Source organism: Salmo trutta, chromosome 16 (assembly GCF_901001165.1).
Source record: "Salmo trutta chromosome 16, fSalTru1.1, whole genome shotgun sequence".
Lineage (NCBI taxonomy): Eukaryota > Metazoa > Chordata > Actinopteri > Salmoniformes > Salmonidae > Salmo > Salmo trutta.
The window spans coordinates 20,651,510-20,670,518 of NC_042972.1; the positions used below are offsets into that span (position 1 = coordinate 20,651,510).

Here is a 19,009-nt window from a genome sequence, read left to right on the forward strand (position 1 = left end):
GTCTTGATGGCGGGTGTTGCGTATAACGTTCATTTATTCAAATTTTGAATAAGTAGATTAAATCATGCGTACACAAATCTAAGTAACAATAATTAAACGAAAACACCCCCGTATCGACAAATGAATTGATTTTTGTTTGGGCAGTTTCAGCATCGCTTTGTTTGGGGTCCTTCGTTAGGTAGGCAACAGTCGCGGTCTTGTTAACAACATAGCTATAAAGCAGTGTTTTGGATACATCAACTTGACTGTTTATTTTGATATTCGTGGTATCAGAATTGTTCAGCGATGAATTTAGAGTTGCTCGGTAATGATCATTTATCATTCTTCAATAATTGATTGGGCGCAAAAGCGCACGTAAACGAGGATACCGTAATCAGGCAGCAATACTAGTTAACGTTAGTAAATAACGAACGCTAGCTTGTTCGCTACTAGCCCTCAAGAAACAATAAGAAGTAGTGAATAGTTAAAATAAATGTCCCTAGTGTTAATCGTACATTGAGGTACAAGGTGAAATCATACAGCAAATAGCAGGAAACGACTATATGTTAGCCAATGAATGAACGATCTGCGTATGTGAGGAACTGTCACTGCCGTTAGAAGGATAAACAGTGGCTTGATAGTCTATTTACTCTCTGCAGCCTGCGGATTGTGCTGGCCTATTCCAGTCAGTGATATTGAATCTGTTTTAGCACAACGGCTTGCGATACGGTTTTAGAAACCTTTGGAACTTAACTAATATAAGCGATAATCTTTCCAATTCAAAATATACACTTACTGTACGGATTTGCACACTGCTGTGTATCTTTTGCGTTTGAAAAATTAGCACTGACATGAAAGGAACGTTTAAATGTTTCCATAAGCGAGATATTACAGTTTAGACAGAGCGTTTGGGTGATTTCCCTCACATGGCGGATATGTTCCTAAATAGATATAGTGTCATTGTACACAATGGTACTCGGCATCATCTGGATATGTGTAACAAAAGATAAACATTCACCTTCTACTACCATTTCTGCCAAGCCGTCTACACATACAGTTTGATACATACGTTCGATAAATCCAAGGTATGCACCAGACAACGCAATGCTGCAAGGCGAACGCAGCGTTCCATTGGAAATAAAGTACTTCTGGTATGATCGTGGCGTAATACGCTAGCGTTACCGTCTGAATGGGCACACCTAGGCATTACAGTACATGAATGGGCTAACCATATTCTTTGTTTTCTACTACAGAGTCGTTCGGGCAGAACTATCCGGAGGTAGGCCATTCTTGTTCTAATGTTACCTGTAACTTGTCAACACATCTCTCCCTCACATGCCCTCTTCCTCACAGTGAATGGTTATGCATATATGCTCATTCTAGTCATCAGAGTAGAACATAGCCAAGCAGTGCTCAAACCTACAGAGGCATAGCAGACGGTCCATTGAAAATATGACCCAAAAATTGTCAACCAAACTTTACTTATTGATACTGACGTAATTCTCGATTTGGAAGGCACTGATGTCCTAGACAATTTTTTATATTTGCCGGTAGAACCCCGATAACAGAAAATATTCTGAAAGATTTTAAATCCACTTTATGCTCCGAGTTAGTTATCTTACCATTGTAGCTGCCAGACATCTTACATTTCCCATCATCTTTGCTGGAATTAGTTATTTCTAGGTGCCACGGCCACATCATGATGAAGATAACAGCTTGTCACACATCGATCTACGCACATGCTAGAGGCATTTCTCACTTGGTACAAATGTCTTTCTGAATATTTCCTCATCGGAATTCCACCTGCAACTAGAAACATTTGTTTTCCTAAATTTTCCAAATCAGGAATGAAGGAAGTACTATGCTGCAGTGGAGCAGGTTGAGAGCTTCAAGTTCCTTGGTGTCCACATCACCAACAAACTAACATGGTCCAAACACACCAAGACAGTCATGAAGCGGGCACGACAAAACCTATTCCCCCTCAGGAGACTGAAAAGATTTGACATGGGTCTTCAGATCCTCAAAAGGTTCTACAGCTGCACCATCGAAAGCATCCTGACTGGTTGCATCACTGCCTGCTATGGCAACTGCTCGGCCTCCGACCGTAAGGCACTACAGAGGGTAGTGCCAAGCTTCCTGCCATCCAGGACCTCTATACCAGGCGGTGTCAGAGGAAGGCCCTAAAAATTGTCAAAGACTCCAGCCACCCTAGTCATAGACTGTTCTCTCTCCAACCACATGGCAAGCGGTACCAGAGTGCCAAGTATAGGTCCAAGAGGCTTCTAAACAGCTTCTACCCCCAAGCCATAAGACTCCTGAACATCTAGTCAAATGGCTACCCAGACTATTTGCATTGCCCCTCCTCCCCTCCCCTCTCCACACCACTCTCTGTTGTCATCTATGCATAGTCACTTTAATTAGCTCTACCTATATGTACATACTACCTCAACTAACCTGTGCCCCCGCACATTGACTCTGTACCGGCACCCCCCTGTCTATATTGTTATTTTTTACTGCTGCTCTTTAATTACTTGTTACTTTTCTCTTATCCATATTTTTGAAACTGTACTGTTGGTTCGGGGCTCGTAAGTAAGCATTTCACTGTAAGGTCTACACCTGTTGTATTCGGTGCATGTGACTAATATAATTTGATTTGAAGCTAAAGGTATAATCCACCCCAAACCACTAATTCCTATGAGGTAGCTACACAATAATAGCAAAGTCAATTTCAGCATGTGAAGTAACTAGCTAGGTGTAAAGTCGCGCTAATAAACTGCAGTATCAATTCAGGAGTTTATCTTACCAAGTTCAACTTGCAGTTCTCTACCCAGAGTGAGTGCAAGAGTGCTTTGCTGTGGCAACAACGGCCCTTTCCCACGTTTCCGACAGACAGAGACGGGGCTCATTGCGAGATGGTACTTGAAGGAGAAACTGAGTTGAATCATTTGGTACACTGTTGAGCACATCTAAGCGAAATATATACATTGTCATGACGATATAAATAAATGGATGTGTTATAGACAAGTATGTTATTGGCTGATTTGGCGATCTGGAGTGCAGGTAATTGTTTTAAAAGTGTTATGAAATGTGATAGGGAATAATTGCTAGCGAATAATAATCTCCATTGACAAGAACCATGTAACTTTAACTAGCTATGACGCGTTCCTACATGATTTCCTAATTTCACAGAGGGACCACTTAAAAGTTAAATAATGGGGACATTTTTTATTGAACATAGGCTTTCACCAAATTGACAGGAGTTTCATGATTTTATTTTTGGGAGTGGATTATCCCTTGGAAGGTTGGTTGAACATTTTATTTATTTTTTACCGTATTGTCAATGGACTGTCTGCTCGACCACAAGCTTTAGCTATGCACAGGAGGTTCGAGCACAACTTGGCTAAGTAGAACATCAATATACAAATCTGTATGTGTGTTGTGAGTGTCTTGACATAGTTGCTGTCTCATTGGCAGGAGGCAGATGGCACTCTGGACTGTATCAGTATGGCTCTCACCTGCACCTTTAACCGCTGGGGCACGCTTTTGGCGGTGGGGTGCAACGATGGACGCATCGTCATTTGGGACTTCCTGACACGGGGCATCGCCAAGATTATCAGTGCTCACATCCATCCAGTCTGCTCACTATGGTGAGAAAACAAACTATGGCCACAAGAAACACCAGCAAGCACACCAGCAAGTACACCGTTCAGAATCCGCAAACCATGTTTATATATGCTTAAATGTTCTTCTTGTATTTTCTCATAAACCATCATTTGGTTCCAGAGCCCTTGTCAAGGGGAGTATTGACTGTGGTTCTGAATCTTAACCTTTCTAAACGTTTCCCTGTGTGTCTGCAGTTGGAGTCGAGATGGGCACAAGCTGGTGAGTGCGTCAACAGATAACATAGTGTCCCTGTGGGACGTCCTGACTGGAGACTGTGACCAAAGGTTCCGCTTCCCCTCGCCCATCCTAAAATTGCAGTACCACCCCAGAGACTTGTGAGTAAATATCTATATCTACCTCAGCCCAGTCTTATCCTTTCTAACTAATTGTAACTCCTAACCTCATCCATCAAACTACAGTTAGTAGTACTGTCCCCACCCACCTGGGAGTATATATCTGTACCCCAGCTCAGTATATACCTCCACCTTAGCTCAGCCTACACCTCAGCCTCTTATGCTTCCTAACTGTCACTCCTAACCTCAACCCACCAAACTACAGTACCACTCAACAGACCTTTGAGTATCTGTATGGAATAATGGAATACTTGTATGGAAAAATATGGAAAGTACCCCTTGAAATCCCAACCTGTCCCCTCCCATTGTGTTTCAGGGACAAGGTCCTGGTGTGTCCTATGAAGTCAGCCCCGGTGCTGCTGACGCTGTCAGACTCTAAACATGTGGTTCTGCCCGTGGATGACGACTCCGACCTGAACGTGGTGGCGGCCTTCGACCGGCGGGGGGAGTACATCTACACCGGCAACGCCAAGGGAAAGGTCAGAGGTCACTAGGGGCTGGGGCAGTGGGCACAGTTTAGATTTGAAACCTTGTTTATTTACTTGTGAATCATACATATTTTGTCATATTATTTTTCTATTTAGCACTTATAAATTTATAAACAATATACTTATAAACAATATATAGGTTGTGTATGTGTGTCTTGGTGTGTGTGTGCTGATTGTTTTCATTGATGTGACCTTGCAGATTTTGGTGCTGAACACGGACACACAGGAACTGGTGGCATCGTTTCGGGTTACGACAGGGACCAGCAACACTACAGCCATCAAGTCCATAGAGTTTGCACGCAAGGGCAGGTGAGAGGACTGACAGTGACCTAATTAGTGTGTGTTTGGGAAGGCTGAAAAGGCGCTAGGACTAATGATTGTGTGGGAATTAATTCTGGTGTTTAGAAGGTAGTTGTGGGCCTTTTATGGAGAATATTTTGAAGTTTCATCAATAGACTCATCATGATCCATTCTCCTTTCTCCTCTCTTCTTCTCCTTCCTCCAGTTGTTTCCTCATCAACACAGCAGACAGAATCATCAGGGTGTATGACGGGAGGGAGATTCTCACCTGTGGGAGAGACGGGGAGCCAGAGCCCATGCAGAAACTACAGGACCTGGTCAACAGGTATACACACATCGCCGCTGATAATGGCTGACCCTGGGCGTGACCCCAGTCTCAGAGGGTGTCTCAGGGGGAGTTGGGATATGCCAAAAACACATTTCCATTTCACGCATGCGTATAATAGAAAACAGGACAAATATAAACACCACACACAGACACACCTTCATGGCGCATACAAACCACACACATGCACACTTTGATACATCTCTCTCCTCTTCTCTTTCCCTCGCTCCCTCCCCTCCTCCCATCTCTCTGAAGAACTCCGTGGAAGCGATGTTGTTTCTCTGGGGATGGGGAGTACATCGTGGCTGGTTCAGCCCGGCAGCATGCTCTGTACATCTGGGAGAAAAGCATCGGTAACCTGGTGAAGATCCTCCATGGAACCAGAGGAGAACTACTGCTGGATGTGGCTGTAAGGAACCCCAAACCTCTTTCTTTCTCACCCTCACCCCCTTGGTTTCTTTCTGGAGATATTCTCTCTTTTTTGTCTTGTTTCAGGGGGGATATCATTTTTGGAATTGTCTTTAGACTAACAGAATGAACAGTAACTCATTGTGCTGATGAACTTTGACCTGACCCTGTGCTGACCTATGAACCCTGACCTCTCTTCAGTGGCACCCTGTACGGCCAATCATCGCCTCCATCTCCAGCGGAGTGGTGTCCATCTGGGCTCAGAACCAAGTGGTGAGTGACAGACAACACCGGTTGGACCTGAGTTCTATACCCTGGATCTGGTCTGGGTGCTGGGCTGGTCTTTTTGGTATTGGCTAGGTCTTCAGATTGAGTGATTCCACTGCCTTTGTAAAGCAACGATGAAGGGTGATTCCATGCCAGCGGGCTATGTCACATTGTTCTGGCTATTTTCACATAGAAACTTCATTGGGAGGAAGGATGTTTGATATTCTTTTTACATTTGTAACACAAACCATTTTTGACAAAATCATGATGAAAATGGAAAATGTAGGAACTTTTTAGACCTTAAAGGGCTTGCAGTTGCGTCACAAATCATCTACCCGCACCAAGCGCCATGGAAGACCGAACCCAGTCTGTTGAAAGTCCTCGAATCGTCCACATGGCTGGCTGCGTTTTGCTACCACCGGAAACTTAGGGAAGATTGCCCATTATTTAGTTTTTCTAAGGATCCAGAAAACGGAGGCAGTGGGAGAACCTATTCAAGTAAGTAAATATATGTTGAAAGTGATCAAAAACAATGTATTATTAGCTAGCTTGCTACAGAAACTTAGTGTGCAGGCTAACTCAAATGAGCTGCTAACGTAATGTTCACTACTTAGCTAACTGCACATACTGTATAACTAGCTAGGTGAATTAAATATCACCAGCTTGCCAACTTCATAATAGCTAGTTAGCTATCTTAATGTATTTATCATTGTAACTCCAAATCCTTTTGTAGCTAGCTAACAGCCATGGAAGAGGGTGACAGGATTAGCTAGCACTTCCAGCTGTCAGAGAAGGGAGAGTAGGCTACTCTGGATAGGGCAGGTCACTTTGTGGGAGGACATTATGAAACTATTCTCCAGGCCCTAGCGGGAAAACTGAATACAGAGAGATATAGCAATATAATATTCAGGGCTGTCTAACTGGAGTATAATGCAGCTGATTTCTTTGTGACGTTTTCGGTCCTCAGGTACAGAGAGCCGTCAAACCCCTACTGCAGATGAAGAGGTCCCAATGAATGTCCCAAGAGAATAAAGGTACGTCCTTGTATACCATGGATTATTCAGTGCATTCTGAAAGTTTTCTGACCACTGTTCCCACATTTTGCTAGATTTTGTTTGTGCCTTGTGCTGACATTACATTTTTTGGTGCAAATCGATCCCTTGTAATCTTGGTGGTGAAATGTCTGACAGCAGTAGATGGGATCCTTAGCTTATAACATACACACAACTACTACTACTACCACCACGTTCAATGCTAGATACTTTTCTCCAAGAAAGTCTGAGTGGCACTTGGAAGTGCCACTGTGATAATGAAGACCTTTTGCCTAAGACTAACACAACAATTACATTGTCTATGCTAGATGTGTTTAAATTGTAAAGAAAAAAAAGAAAAATAGTTGGGGTATAAAGAAATACATTTTATTCAATGGGGCTTGGCAAAGCAGAGATGACAAAATAATTTTTGTTTCACCCATACATCAATATTATTAAAGTACAGTATGTTAATAATATCATAAACAAGTCTTTTATAAATTCCAAAATACATTTCCTATATTCATACGTTTTGAAGGGAATTTTTGTCATGACAACAAGGTAGAGGTGCCCTCCTCAAATGGCACAACAGAATCTTTCAGATTGACCAAAGCACAGCATAAAGCAACCATCTTGTATACTTGAGGGATGTCTCCTTTCATATCTGGAAAAGGACAAAGTAGTAGAAGTAGATGCTGCTGTAGCATTGCTCATCTTCACGGTGGGAATCCAGTCGACATGGTGTCTTGATAAAGGTCAACTGGGGAACCTACAGTAGTACATCAACAAATGAAAAGCAAACCTGATGTTAAAATATCACCTCTTTAGGTCACCTATACCATCAGGGCTTTTAATAGTTTGCTTCCTGTTTAATTCATTCAGGTGTTTAGTGTCACATAAAGATGAAATCTATTGTTGGGCTTGAACAATGAATATATGATAACCACTGGAGTTTTTTGGGACAATAATGTCCTCCAAGCTATATGGATGTCATATTCTACAATTTGTCTCCCCTTTTCATGGTCATGGCTCGAAAGGATCCAGCTTTTGTCAAATGAACATCATATCTGACATTTCGTAACAGATTAGGAGAATTAGGTTAAGATTAGGAAACAGGTTAACAAAAATTACTTTTGACAAAAGCTGAATCCTTTTAGCCAGGACTCCTTTTTCATAGGCCTAGATTACAAGGTTGCATTCAAGACAAGGTCGTTTTTATTGATCTGTTGTCAGTAGAGTAGGCCTAGGCTACCATCCTATAAAAAATTATTCTGCTAATTTCTCCAGTCATATAAAGTGTATTAAAGTGTTTATCAAAGGCCACATTTTTCCTGTGCAAAGGAAACGGCTCTGATTTAGCCTATAAACCTATGCCACTACGTGCTTAATAGCCTAAAGTATCACTATCCTATCTAGTCATAACATTAGGAAAAGTAAGCTTAAATTTGTCTGCAATTGCGATGAGGCATGCAGTCCTTTGTCATAAAGGACTGCATGCCTAAGACCGAGTGTAAGGCACTGCATCTCAGTACTTGAGGCGTCACTAGAGACCCTGGTTCGATTCCAGGCTGAATCACAACCGGCCGTGATTGGGAGTCCCATAGGGCAGCACGCAATTGGCCCAGCGTCGTCCGGGTTTGGCCGGGGTAGGCTGTCATTGTAAATAAGGATTTGTTCTTAGCTGACTTGCCTAGTTAAATAAAGGTTACATTTTTTTAAATAATAAACGTCTCCATTTTAGTTTTTCTTGGAAAGTTGTGAGTGCTATTATATGATACAATATCAGTACATGTGTGTAAAAATGGTTCGCGAGCCAACTAAAACATTTTTATTCTCGAGACATTTTATTTTATTATTCTCGAGACATTAAGCAAAGAAATTAATGTAATAAAATGTAAATATCAACACTTTATAATAGTGGGCCAAATCCTATCATGCCTCCCTGTGGCTCAGTTGGTAGAGCATGGTGTTTGCAATGGTGTTTGCAACGCCAGGGTTGTGGGTTCGATTCCCACGGGAGGCCAGTACGGGGGGGAAAATGTATGAAATGAATTGAAATGTATGCATTCACTACTGTAAGTCGCTCTGGATAAGAGCGTCTGCTAAATGACTAAAATGTAAATGTAAAAAATTCCTGTCACATCGGCTTGTTTATTAGTTTCAAGCACGTCGCTAATGTCAATGCCACATAAGAAGATATTTACGAAGTTCCTAAGAAAACTACGAAGTACATTTTGAGGAATTGCATTTACGAACTATCTTATGAACTTCTTATTTTTTATCTTAAGCAGCTTCTTAAGTTTTTTCGTAAGTAATGTTTATGTGAATCTGGCCCCTACAATGCAGATAAATTCTTAAAATACATTATTTTACACTGTTGTTGACTACTCCTTGCCAAAAATGGCTGACTTTTAGACCATCATAAGAAGGTTCATGTACATTCTAGTTTTCAAATTCCTAATTCTACGGTACAGACAACATCTTGGTGTCATACTCCTTATAGCGTGCTCGAAAATATATAGTATAGCTATATTCAGAAAAAAAGTTCAAATTAATTAAACATTAAAAATATAATTCATTTCTCAAATGTACCCTTTTTGATTTTATTTTTTATAACAATATACTCTTCAAAAACATTACATTTCCAGAGCGGGCTCTGCTACTTTTGAAGAAATTATCCATTTTATACATAGAAATTTACATTATAGGTCATTATCCAGCAGAGGGAGTTCCCTTTGAATCCATTTACCCATTCACTGTGTTGCTGGTGCTCATAAAATGTATCATACCTTTAAAAGTAGCAGAGAGCCCACTCTAGAAATGTGATGTACTTGTAGAGTATTTTTTACATACTAATATGAATAGTTTTAATGTTTTACACACAAATTCATGTGTAAAATTGTATTTCAGAATGTAGTGATACTCCATATTTTAGAGCACACCATTAGGAGTATAATGACACCAAGGTGATGTCTGTATCATGTACGGATCATTGGGTCTAACAGGGGGCATGTATAGAGGGCTTGCAGTTGACGTATGACACCTCTTGGCGGCCATGTTGGAAGACCGCCACATGAATTCTTCTGACAACAGCCGAGTGGCTACCCCAAACTGCATGATAACAGTGCCAAAAACTAGTTGATTCATTACTACGGTTCTTTTCTGTAGAGTATTTGGCTGCTCTAACAAGGCAGGAAAGACAATGGGGGAAAAATGTTTACAGATTCCCGCAATCATGAAACACCATTGGTAACACCAAGAAAAGACCCAAGAACAGTCAGAAAAGCGAAGAAACCTTTTTCCCCGTCAAGACCTGAACCCAGACAGATGTCAGTAACGGGTCAGCTACGATAATTTCCTCACTGGTAAATCAATTCTGAATGATTTCGAGTTTAGTTTAGCTGTTATGCTAACCAGGTGCTAACAACAACACTAAGTTAGCCAAAATTAGCTAGGTAGATAGCTTGTAGTCTAGCGATTAGCATTAAAGTTTTGGGAAAGCAATTTTTCACCCCCCAAAAATGTGACCTTTATTTTTATTTTTTATTTAACTAGGCATGTCATTTATGGACTTTATGCATATATTTTACGCAATTTATACAGACAATGGGTCTAAAATCTGTATACGCTGGATTTATGATCATAGGACCATAGTTTAGGTTTCTGATATCACATGCCTTACTTTTATTTTCCTGCATAAGGAAAATCAGGATTATGCCTCTACTGCCATTCATTCCAGTTAGACTGATTTGGGTTTCTCCCTGGCCAATATGGCAGCCATTTTAATTCCACTCTGGAACTTTGAGGGTTTATGACATAGCCAGCACTAGTCATTTAATAGGCTTTCTTTGGTCTGTACCAAGGATCAGAGGGTCTTTTTTTTCAGAAGAGGTTTACAGGTACTTTTTTTTTTTCACCTTTATTTAATCAGGTAGGCTAGTTGAGAACAAGTTCTCATTTACAACTGCGACCAGGCCTAGATAAAGCAAAAGCAGTGCGACAAAAACAAGAGTTACACATGGGATAAACAAATGTACAGTCAATAACACAATAGAAAATCTGTATACAGTGTGTGCAAATGAAGTAAGGAGGTAAGGCAATAAATAGGCCATAGTGGCGAAGTAATTACAATTTAGCAATTAAAACTGGAGTGATAGATGTGCAGATGAGGATGTGCAAGTAGAAATACTGGTGTGCAAAAGAGCAGAAAAACAAACATGGGGATGAGGTAGGTAGTTGGTTGGATGGGCTATTTACAGATGGGCTGTGTACAGCTGCAGCGATCGGTAAGCTTCTCTGACAGCTGATGCTTAAAGTTAATGAGGGAGATATTAGTCTCCAACATCAGTGATTTTTGCAATTTGTTCCAGTCATTGGCAGCAGAGAACTGGAAGGAAAGGCGGCCAAATTAGGTGTTGGTTTTGGGGATGACCAGCGAAATATACCTGCTGGAGCGCGTGCTACGGGTTGGTGTTGCTATGGTGACCAGTGAGCAGAGATAAGGCGGAGCTTTACCTAGCAAAAACGTATAGATAACCTGGAGCCAGTGGGTTTGGCGATGAATATGGAGCGAGGACCAGCCAACGAGAGCATACAGGTCACAGTGGTGGGTAGTATATGGGGCTTTGGTGACAAAACGGATGGCACTGTGATAGACTGCATCCAATTTGCTGAGTAGAGTGTTGGAGGCTATTTTGTAAATGACATCGCCGAAGTGAAGGATTGGTAGGATAGTCAGTTTTACGATGGTATGTTTGACAGCATGAGTGAAGGAGGCTTTGTTGCGAAATAGGAAGCCGATTCTAGATTTAATTTTGGATTGGAGATGTTTAATATGAGTCTGGAAGGAGAGTTTACAGTCTAGTCAGACATCTAGGTATTTATAGTTGTCCACATATTCTAAGTCAGAACCGTCCAGAGTAGTGATGCTAGTCGGGCGGGCTGGTGCGAGCAGCGATCGGTTGAAGATCATGCATTTCGTTTTACTAGCATTTAAGAGCAGTTGGAGGCCATGGAAGGAGTGTTGTATGGCATTGAAGCTCGTTTGGAGGTTTGTTAACACAGTGTCCAAAGAAGGGCCACATGTATACAGAATGGTGTCGTCTATTTGAAGTCATATTCATTCAGATATTTTCATACATTCAGTTATAATATTTGCATTTCATACTTTCCTGTACCTGTGGGCTGCCACTCGAAAGAAGAAAAATGCATACAAAGACAAAGAACAGCATCAACAGTTTTGTAATATTCTGTATGCAAGGAAAATAAAGGAAAAGGCTCTCCAACCCCCTCAGTCCCCATGCACCCGCCCGCATCATCCCTCCCCACCCGGAAACCATGTCTCCCACCCCGCCTAGCCCCCCTCCACCCGCATCATCATCTTTTCTCAAAACATTACAATCCATGATATCGCCAAGGGTATAGATACCACATTGAGGCTAGGCATTATTGTTAAATATTAGAGTCTTGGTGTGCCATTTCAATCCCAGTTGCATAGATTTTCAATTTTGCAGCAAATAGAAATTGTGTGATAAATAATAGGGCTAAAGCGTAGTTTACATTTGTTTAAGAGAGAGATCAATGAACACCACATCTTCCAGGGCAATTAGAGACACCATATTTCTCTCTGTTCTCAGCCAGGGAGAGGAAGAGTCATGTCTAGACCAATTCAAAATTGGGGGGTGAAATGCTAAATGCCCACTGTAAATTTGTTAATGTAGTCTGGGATCTCTTACCTTTTCATATACATTTTGAATACGCTCTGTGGATTTTATCCCAATAGCCGGAAGGGGGAGACTCGCAAAACTCAACTGAGGCAATGTATTACATTTAACAATAGAAATTTTGCCAGTGAGAGCGACTGAGATGTTAGTCCATTCTACTGAGGTCTGATTGAAATGATTTTAGCCTTCTGTTGAAGTTTTTAGCAATGGTTTTATCTAAAGAAGGAAATATACTGTATCTATTCCTACATTTTTAAAATGATAAACAATTGGGATTCCATATATAGAGATGGGGTCCTCTGTCGTGTTCTTGAGGGGGGGGGAGTAAGGCAGATTTGTTTAGATTTATTTCATTTTTGAGATGGAGCTGAATTTGTTCACAATCTTCAAAGTGTTTGTGAGAGATTGAGATACTTTATCTAAATAATGTAAGATATCGTCGGCGTATAATGAGTAATTCGTAGGCTTGAGAGATATTGGTGTAATTTCTTTCGATTGTCGAACTGCCTGGGCCAGGGGCTCCATAAAAAAAGAAAAGCAGAGTTGAGATGGGTTCACCTTGCTTACTACTTCTTGTGATTCTGAATGGAGCAGAGCAGGTATTGCCTGTTATTACTATGGCTAAGGGAATTGACATATAGAATTTTTTGTCCTATTCAATGTTTGCAATATCCGCTAATTGATCATTACTGCAAAGCTTGTTATCCAGTAGAACACTGGGTGGATTACCATGGAAGTAAAGGTTGAGTCTAACTCGATGGATGGCAAATTCTGCTCTCTGTCTGATAAAATGGTTTGTGATACAAATGTAAAAAGCATGTTAAAGGTAGACTCAGCGAAATGACGTTACCACAAGCAGCACCGCAGATATTGAGATGAGTGAGATGAAGACTTTGCTATCACACAGTCACACACAATGTCTTCACATGTGCATGGGTTCCCTTCACGCTGTTTACAGTGCACCAAAACAGCAGAGAAGTGGAGCCCTGTGCTTCAACGCTCATAGTTTTTGCGGAAATTGACCCATTATGCTGTTTACTTTCTGCATCTACGTCATATTGCTGAGTCTACCTTTAAACATCCTTCCTCCCAATGAAGATGTGAGAATTGCAAGAACAGTCTGGAATACCAAAAATATTTTGGGGCTGTGCTGGCGTGGAATCACTCATGAAGCAATGTTGAAAGAGGAATCATTCAGGAGTCCACAAGATTCCAGAATCATAAACCAAAACGGTCTGCTGATGAGGATGGATGTTATGGTTGTGGACCTAATGGAATGGTTTGGTTCATTCATTCCATGCTGTGATTTTGTGCTCAGGAAAACTGGAGTGCGTTCGCCCCAGACTTTAAGGAGCTGGATGAGAACGTGGAGTACGAGGAGAGAGAGTCTGAGTTTGATATAGAAGACGAGGATAAAAGTGAACCTGAACAGACAGGTACACACACACACAAACGTGTGCATAAATGGAGAGACATTGCTACTTGTCAGGGACTTATTAGTGTGTGTGTGTCCCAGGTGCGGATGCTGCGGAGGATGAGGAGGTGGATGTGACCTCTGTTGACCCCATTGTGGCTTTTTGCAGCAGGTGAGTGTGTGTGATGATGATGAAGGTAGACAGGTGTTGTGATGGTGATACTTTTATAGCTTTAAATAAGGCAAGGCAATTGAATAGAAATGTAATTGCAACATAATACTGTGTTAGTGATGAGGAGCTAGAAGACTTCAAGGCCTTGCTTTACCTGCCCATCGCTCCAGAGGTAGAGGACCCTGAGGAGAATCCATTTGGTCCCCCTCCGGATGCAGCCGTCCAGACCGCCCCCGCAGAAGATGGTTCTTCCCACACAGGGAGCGGGGACAAGAAGCAGCGACAGCCATCCTCAGAAGGAGCTCCGCCCAAAAAGAAGGCCCGTACCACCACCATCATCGAACTACAAGGGGTGCCCAGTGATGGTGAGAGTCAGAAGAACACACACACAACAATTTTTAACCATTGATTGGATTCCTATTTGACTTGTGTATTCTCCCCTTATCCCAGAGGTGCACCCCTTACTGGGGGTGAAGGGAGACAGCAAGTCCAAGAAGAAGACGGCAGGGCGGCCAAAAGGCTCCAAAGGTAAAGAGAAAGACTTCCCCTTCAGGCCCAAACCCTACAGGGGGGACAGGGTCTACCCTGACGGAGTGGAAGTGGGAGGAGGAGGGATGAAGGGCAGAGCGGAGGGGGGCCTTACTGCTGCAGGTAAGGATGTGATATGATATGACGCCACCATTGGGAGCTATGCTGATCCTGCTAGCTACAATGCTTCACCAGCCATCTGCTCCAGCAGCCCGGCTAGGCCCACCCTACAAACACACACTGAGCCCAAACCGCCCACTATCCCCAGGCCCCCAACCCCCCCACCCTACAACCCACCCTCCTTAACTCTGCTGATTAGGAGCTGATTCTGGGACAGATTTGAAATGTGGTGGTGGGACTAATCCAAACAAAATCAAGAGATTCTCCCCACTGTGAGGGTTTGGGTTAGTTGTGATTCTGGCTTTCTGGTTGGTTGTTTGGTTTCCAATATGGCCATCGGCCATGACCTGGGGCTAGATGGCATTATACTGACCTGACCTGCGGCTGGTTTGTCTACTTCCTGCTTGCCCTTCCTGCTCCACTCCGCACCGGCCTCGCTCTTCCCTGGGCTTGTGTGTCTGTAGGTGTGTGTTGGTGGATGGGTATATCCAGGTTTGTGTCTATGTTGGATGTGTTTGGGTGTTTTGTATATTTGTGCTTTTTTTTAACAACTGTCAAATCATCCTGCTGGACCACAATGCAAGACACTGAGAGTTGAGCATAACTGAGCTGTCATAGGCTGTGTTCAAAGTTCTTCTCATTTTTTGTTGGTAAAAAAACAACTCATGGTCCCTTGGGACCTATGCAATGTAATTGGGTCAAATTGCATCAGTGATTCAAAAGGAGAAATGTACAAATGTTTGCTATTAAAATACATTTGTGAAACCTTGCAAGCAAGCAGTGAGGGAATTTCTTCTTTTGATTTACGTTTTACTTTCCAATGCACCTCCAAAATCATCTTTTTTTCAAATTGCATTATTGAAAAATTGTTATGGTAAGAGATTATATACCTGAAATGCCTCTGCTTTGAATTCTGTGTTTATTTCATGTTAACCATACTGTCTGCTCTGGGAAAAGTATGAAATTGATAGACTATAATTTCTGTACCTGGGAAGAAGGTAAGACAGACAATATTTAGTGTTCAAGGACAGGTCCTCAGTGTTTCTCCTCAGTAGATAAGAAGTATGTTCATTATGAGACCTCTTCTATGTATTCTATGTGATATTCTTGGTGTGTTTCCTACAGGGAGCCTGGTTTCACAGCCCTACAAACAGCATGATATTGTGGGTCTGGACTGAGCCAGCATCTTCATCATCGCCCCCCGTGGTTCTGGAAGGAGAAGGACAGGCACCAGAACATTTTTTTTTTTTACTCTCCTAAACTCAAAAGACAATTTCTGTGACATCACTCAAGACTCTCATTATGACATCACAGCCTTCTATCGTGCAGGCTGTTGACTGTGGGGTTTCGTAAACCCACGGGCTGTCTCTCTTTCTGTGTTGCCATGGTTACTTGGATTATCTCCCTTCTATCAAAGGCTGCTGTATGAGACCTAATGATATCACAGGTTTGGATGAGAGTTCCCGACTGGTAACTCTATGCTCCAGCAACATGGCAGATTCACACTTTCTCTTTTTGCAGTTTTTGGTACTAGTAACAGAAATGGACCAAGAGAAGGGTGGCATGTAGCCTAGTGGTTAAGAGCTTTGGGCCAATAACCGAAAGGTTTCTGGTTTGAATCCCCGAGCAGACTAGGTGAAAAATATGTCCATGTGCCCTTGAGCAAGGCACTTAACCCTAATTGCTCCTTTAAGTCTCTCTGGATAGGAGCGCCTGCTAAATGACTAAAACATAAAATGTAGAAGAGGGAAGCAACAGTCTGCAATAGTAAAGGATCACCTCTTCTCTATGTCTGTCTTTTTCTCTGTAGGATGACTGTACAGATATAATAATGTTATAAGCTGCAGTGTAGTGTGTCCCAACTTGTCTGCTTTTAACTCCTTCAAAATATATATATATATATTATTAAACCATTTAGATTTTGGTGACGCTACCTCTGTGTAATTATTGAGTCTTCCTGACTGGAGTTTCTTGTCTGTGGAAGAATGATCTCTCACTCTGAATATCCCCCCCTGCAAACCCAATAAAATATCAGATTACAGTCACTCACTGCACAGTAGGGTTGAATAGGGGGTTTCCTGCCAAAACCCACTGCCTTTTCCCGGGATAAATATCTGAGAAACCATTAAATGATATATTTCTAAATGATATGAACAGCATAATGTGAAATGGAACCGTTAAATCATATGATCTGTCTTCTCTGCTATCCGCATGATGAATCATCAACGCTCAGGGTGGGGACAGAGACCGCATCCCAGTAGGCTATGGACCGCAGTCCATCTATCATCTTATGGTAACTTTTTTTCTTGTGACAGTTGGGCCTACAGTGCATTTGCTGAATAATGCATTGCCTATACTACAGTATGATAATATAACGAATGAATGCACGTCTAATTTACACATCTCCATCTGGCTTTCAGCGGTCACCTTACTTTTTCATTGTAAAGATATATATATTTTATATTTACAGCTGCAGAGTTTTAAACAGCCTATCACTCGAATATCATTGCTGTAAATCAGTGCACATTTGAACACTCTCTTTCTCCATTAATTCCATTCAAATTGAGTCCAAAATAGATAATCCTGTTCAAGATTTGTGTGTGTGTGTATGTATGTATGTGTGTGTGTGTGTGTGTGTGTGTGTGTATATATATATATATATATATAATGTTTGTATATACAGTTGAAGTCGGAAGTTTACATACACCTTAGCCAAATACATTTAAACTCAGTTTTTCACAATTCCTGACATTTAATCCTAGTAAAAAATGCCTGTTTTAGGTCAGTTAGGATCACCACTTTATTTTAAGAATGTGAAATGTCAGAATAATAGTAGAGAGTGATTTATTTCAGCTTTTATTTATTTCTTTCATCACATTCCCAGTGGGTCAGAAGTTTACATACACTCAATTAGTATTTGGTAGCATTGCCTTTAAATTGTTTAATTTGGGTCAAACATTTCGGGTAGCCTTCCACAAGCTTCCTACAATAAGTTGGGTGAATTTTGGTCCATTCCTCCTGACAGAACTGGTGTAACTGAGTCAGGTTTGTAGGCCTCCTTGCTCGCACACGCTTTTTCAGTTCTGCCCACACATTTTCTATGGGATTGAGGTCAGGGCTTTGTGATGGCCACTCCAATACCTTGACTTTGTTGTCCTTAAGCCATTTTACCACAACTTCGGAAGTATGCTTGGGGTCATTGTCCACTTGGAAGACCCATTTGTGTCCAAGCATGAACTTCCTGACTGATGTCTTGAGATGTTGCTTCAATATATCCACATAATTTTCCTTCCTAGTGATGCCATCTATTTTGTGAAGTGCACCAGTCCCTCCTGCAGCGAAGCACCCCCACAACATGATGCTGCCACCCCCATGCTTCACGGTTGGGATGGTGTTCTTCGGCTTGCAAGCATCCCCCTTTTTCCTCCAAACATAACGACGGTCATTATGGCCAAACAGTTCTATTTTGTTTCATCAGACCAGAGGACAGTTCTACAAAAAGTATGATGTTTGTCCCCATGTACAGTTGCAAACTGTAGTCTGGCTTTTTTTGTTCCTGTTTCCTCCAGCATCTTAACAAGGTCCTTTGCTGTTGATCTGGGATTGATTTGCACTTTTCGCACCAGAGAACGTTCATCTCTAGGAGACAGAACGGGTCTCCTTCCTGAGCAGTATGACAGCTGTGTGGTCCCATGGTATTTATGCTTGCGTACTATTGTTTGTACAGATGAACGTGGTTCCTTCAGGCGTTTGGAAATTGCCCCCAAGGATGATCCAGATTTGTGGAGGTCTACAATTATTTTTTTCTGAGGTCTTGGCTGATTTCTTTAGATTTTTCCATGATGTCAAGCAAAGAGGCACTGAGTTTGAAGGTAGGGCTTGAAATACATCCACAGGTACACAATTGGCTCACAATTGACTCAAATGATGTCAATTAGCCTAACAGAAGCTTCTAAAGCCATGACATCATTTTCTGGAATTATCCGAAGCTGTTTAAAGGCACAGTCAACTTAGTGTATGTAAACTTCTGACCCACTGGAATTGTGATACAGTGAATTATAAGTGAAATAATCTGTAAACAATTGTTGGAAAAATTACATGTGTCATGCACAAAGTAGATGTCCTAACCGACTTGCCAAAAGTATAGTTTGTTAACAAGAAATTTGTGGAGTGGTTGAAAAACAAGTTTTAATGACTCCCACCTAAGTGTATGTAAACTTACGACTTCAACTGTATAA

General features: G+C 41.7%; 1 protein-coding gene across 3 annotated transcripts; it reads left to right on the forward strand.

Moving 5' to 3' along the window:
* Positions 1-90: 90 nt before the first annotated feature.
* Positions 91-16,704, forward strand: rbbp5 (retinoblastoma binding protein 5). 3 transcript variants are annotated; one of them, XM_029693412.1, is made up of 14 exons: positions 91-178; positions 1,233-1,258; positions 3,454-3,626; positions 3,837-3,977; positions 4,312-4,474; positions 4,683-4,792; positions 4,989-5,108; positions 5,364-5,517; positions 5,718-5,789; positions 13,856-13,973; positions 14,054-14,123; positions 14,241-14,488; positions 14,574-14,774; positions 15,897-16,704. In XM_029693412.1, the coding sequence occupies exons 3-14, from the start codon at positions 3,484-3,486 to the stop codon at positions 15,947-15,949; spliced, it is 1,593 nt and encodes a 530-aa protein (XP_029549272.1). In that variant the 5' UTR covers positions 91-178; positions 1,233-1,258; positions 3,454-3,483; the 3' UTR covers positions 15,950-16,704. The 3 variants fall into 3 exon arrangements, with proteins under 3 accessions (XP_029549272.1, XP_029549271.1, XP_029549274.1); XM_029693411.1 differs by having other exon boundaries at positions 172-304; XM_029693414.1 differs by having other exon boundaries at positions 173-304; positions 14,574-14,651.
* The last annotated feature ends 2,305 nt before the right edge of the window (positions 16,705-19,009 follow it).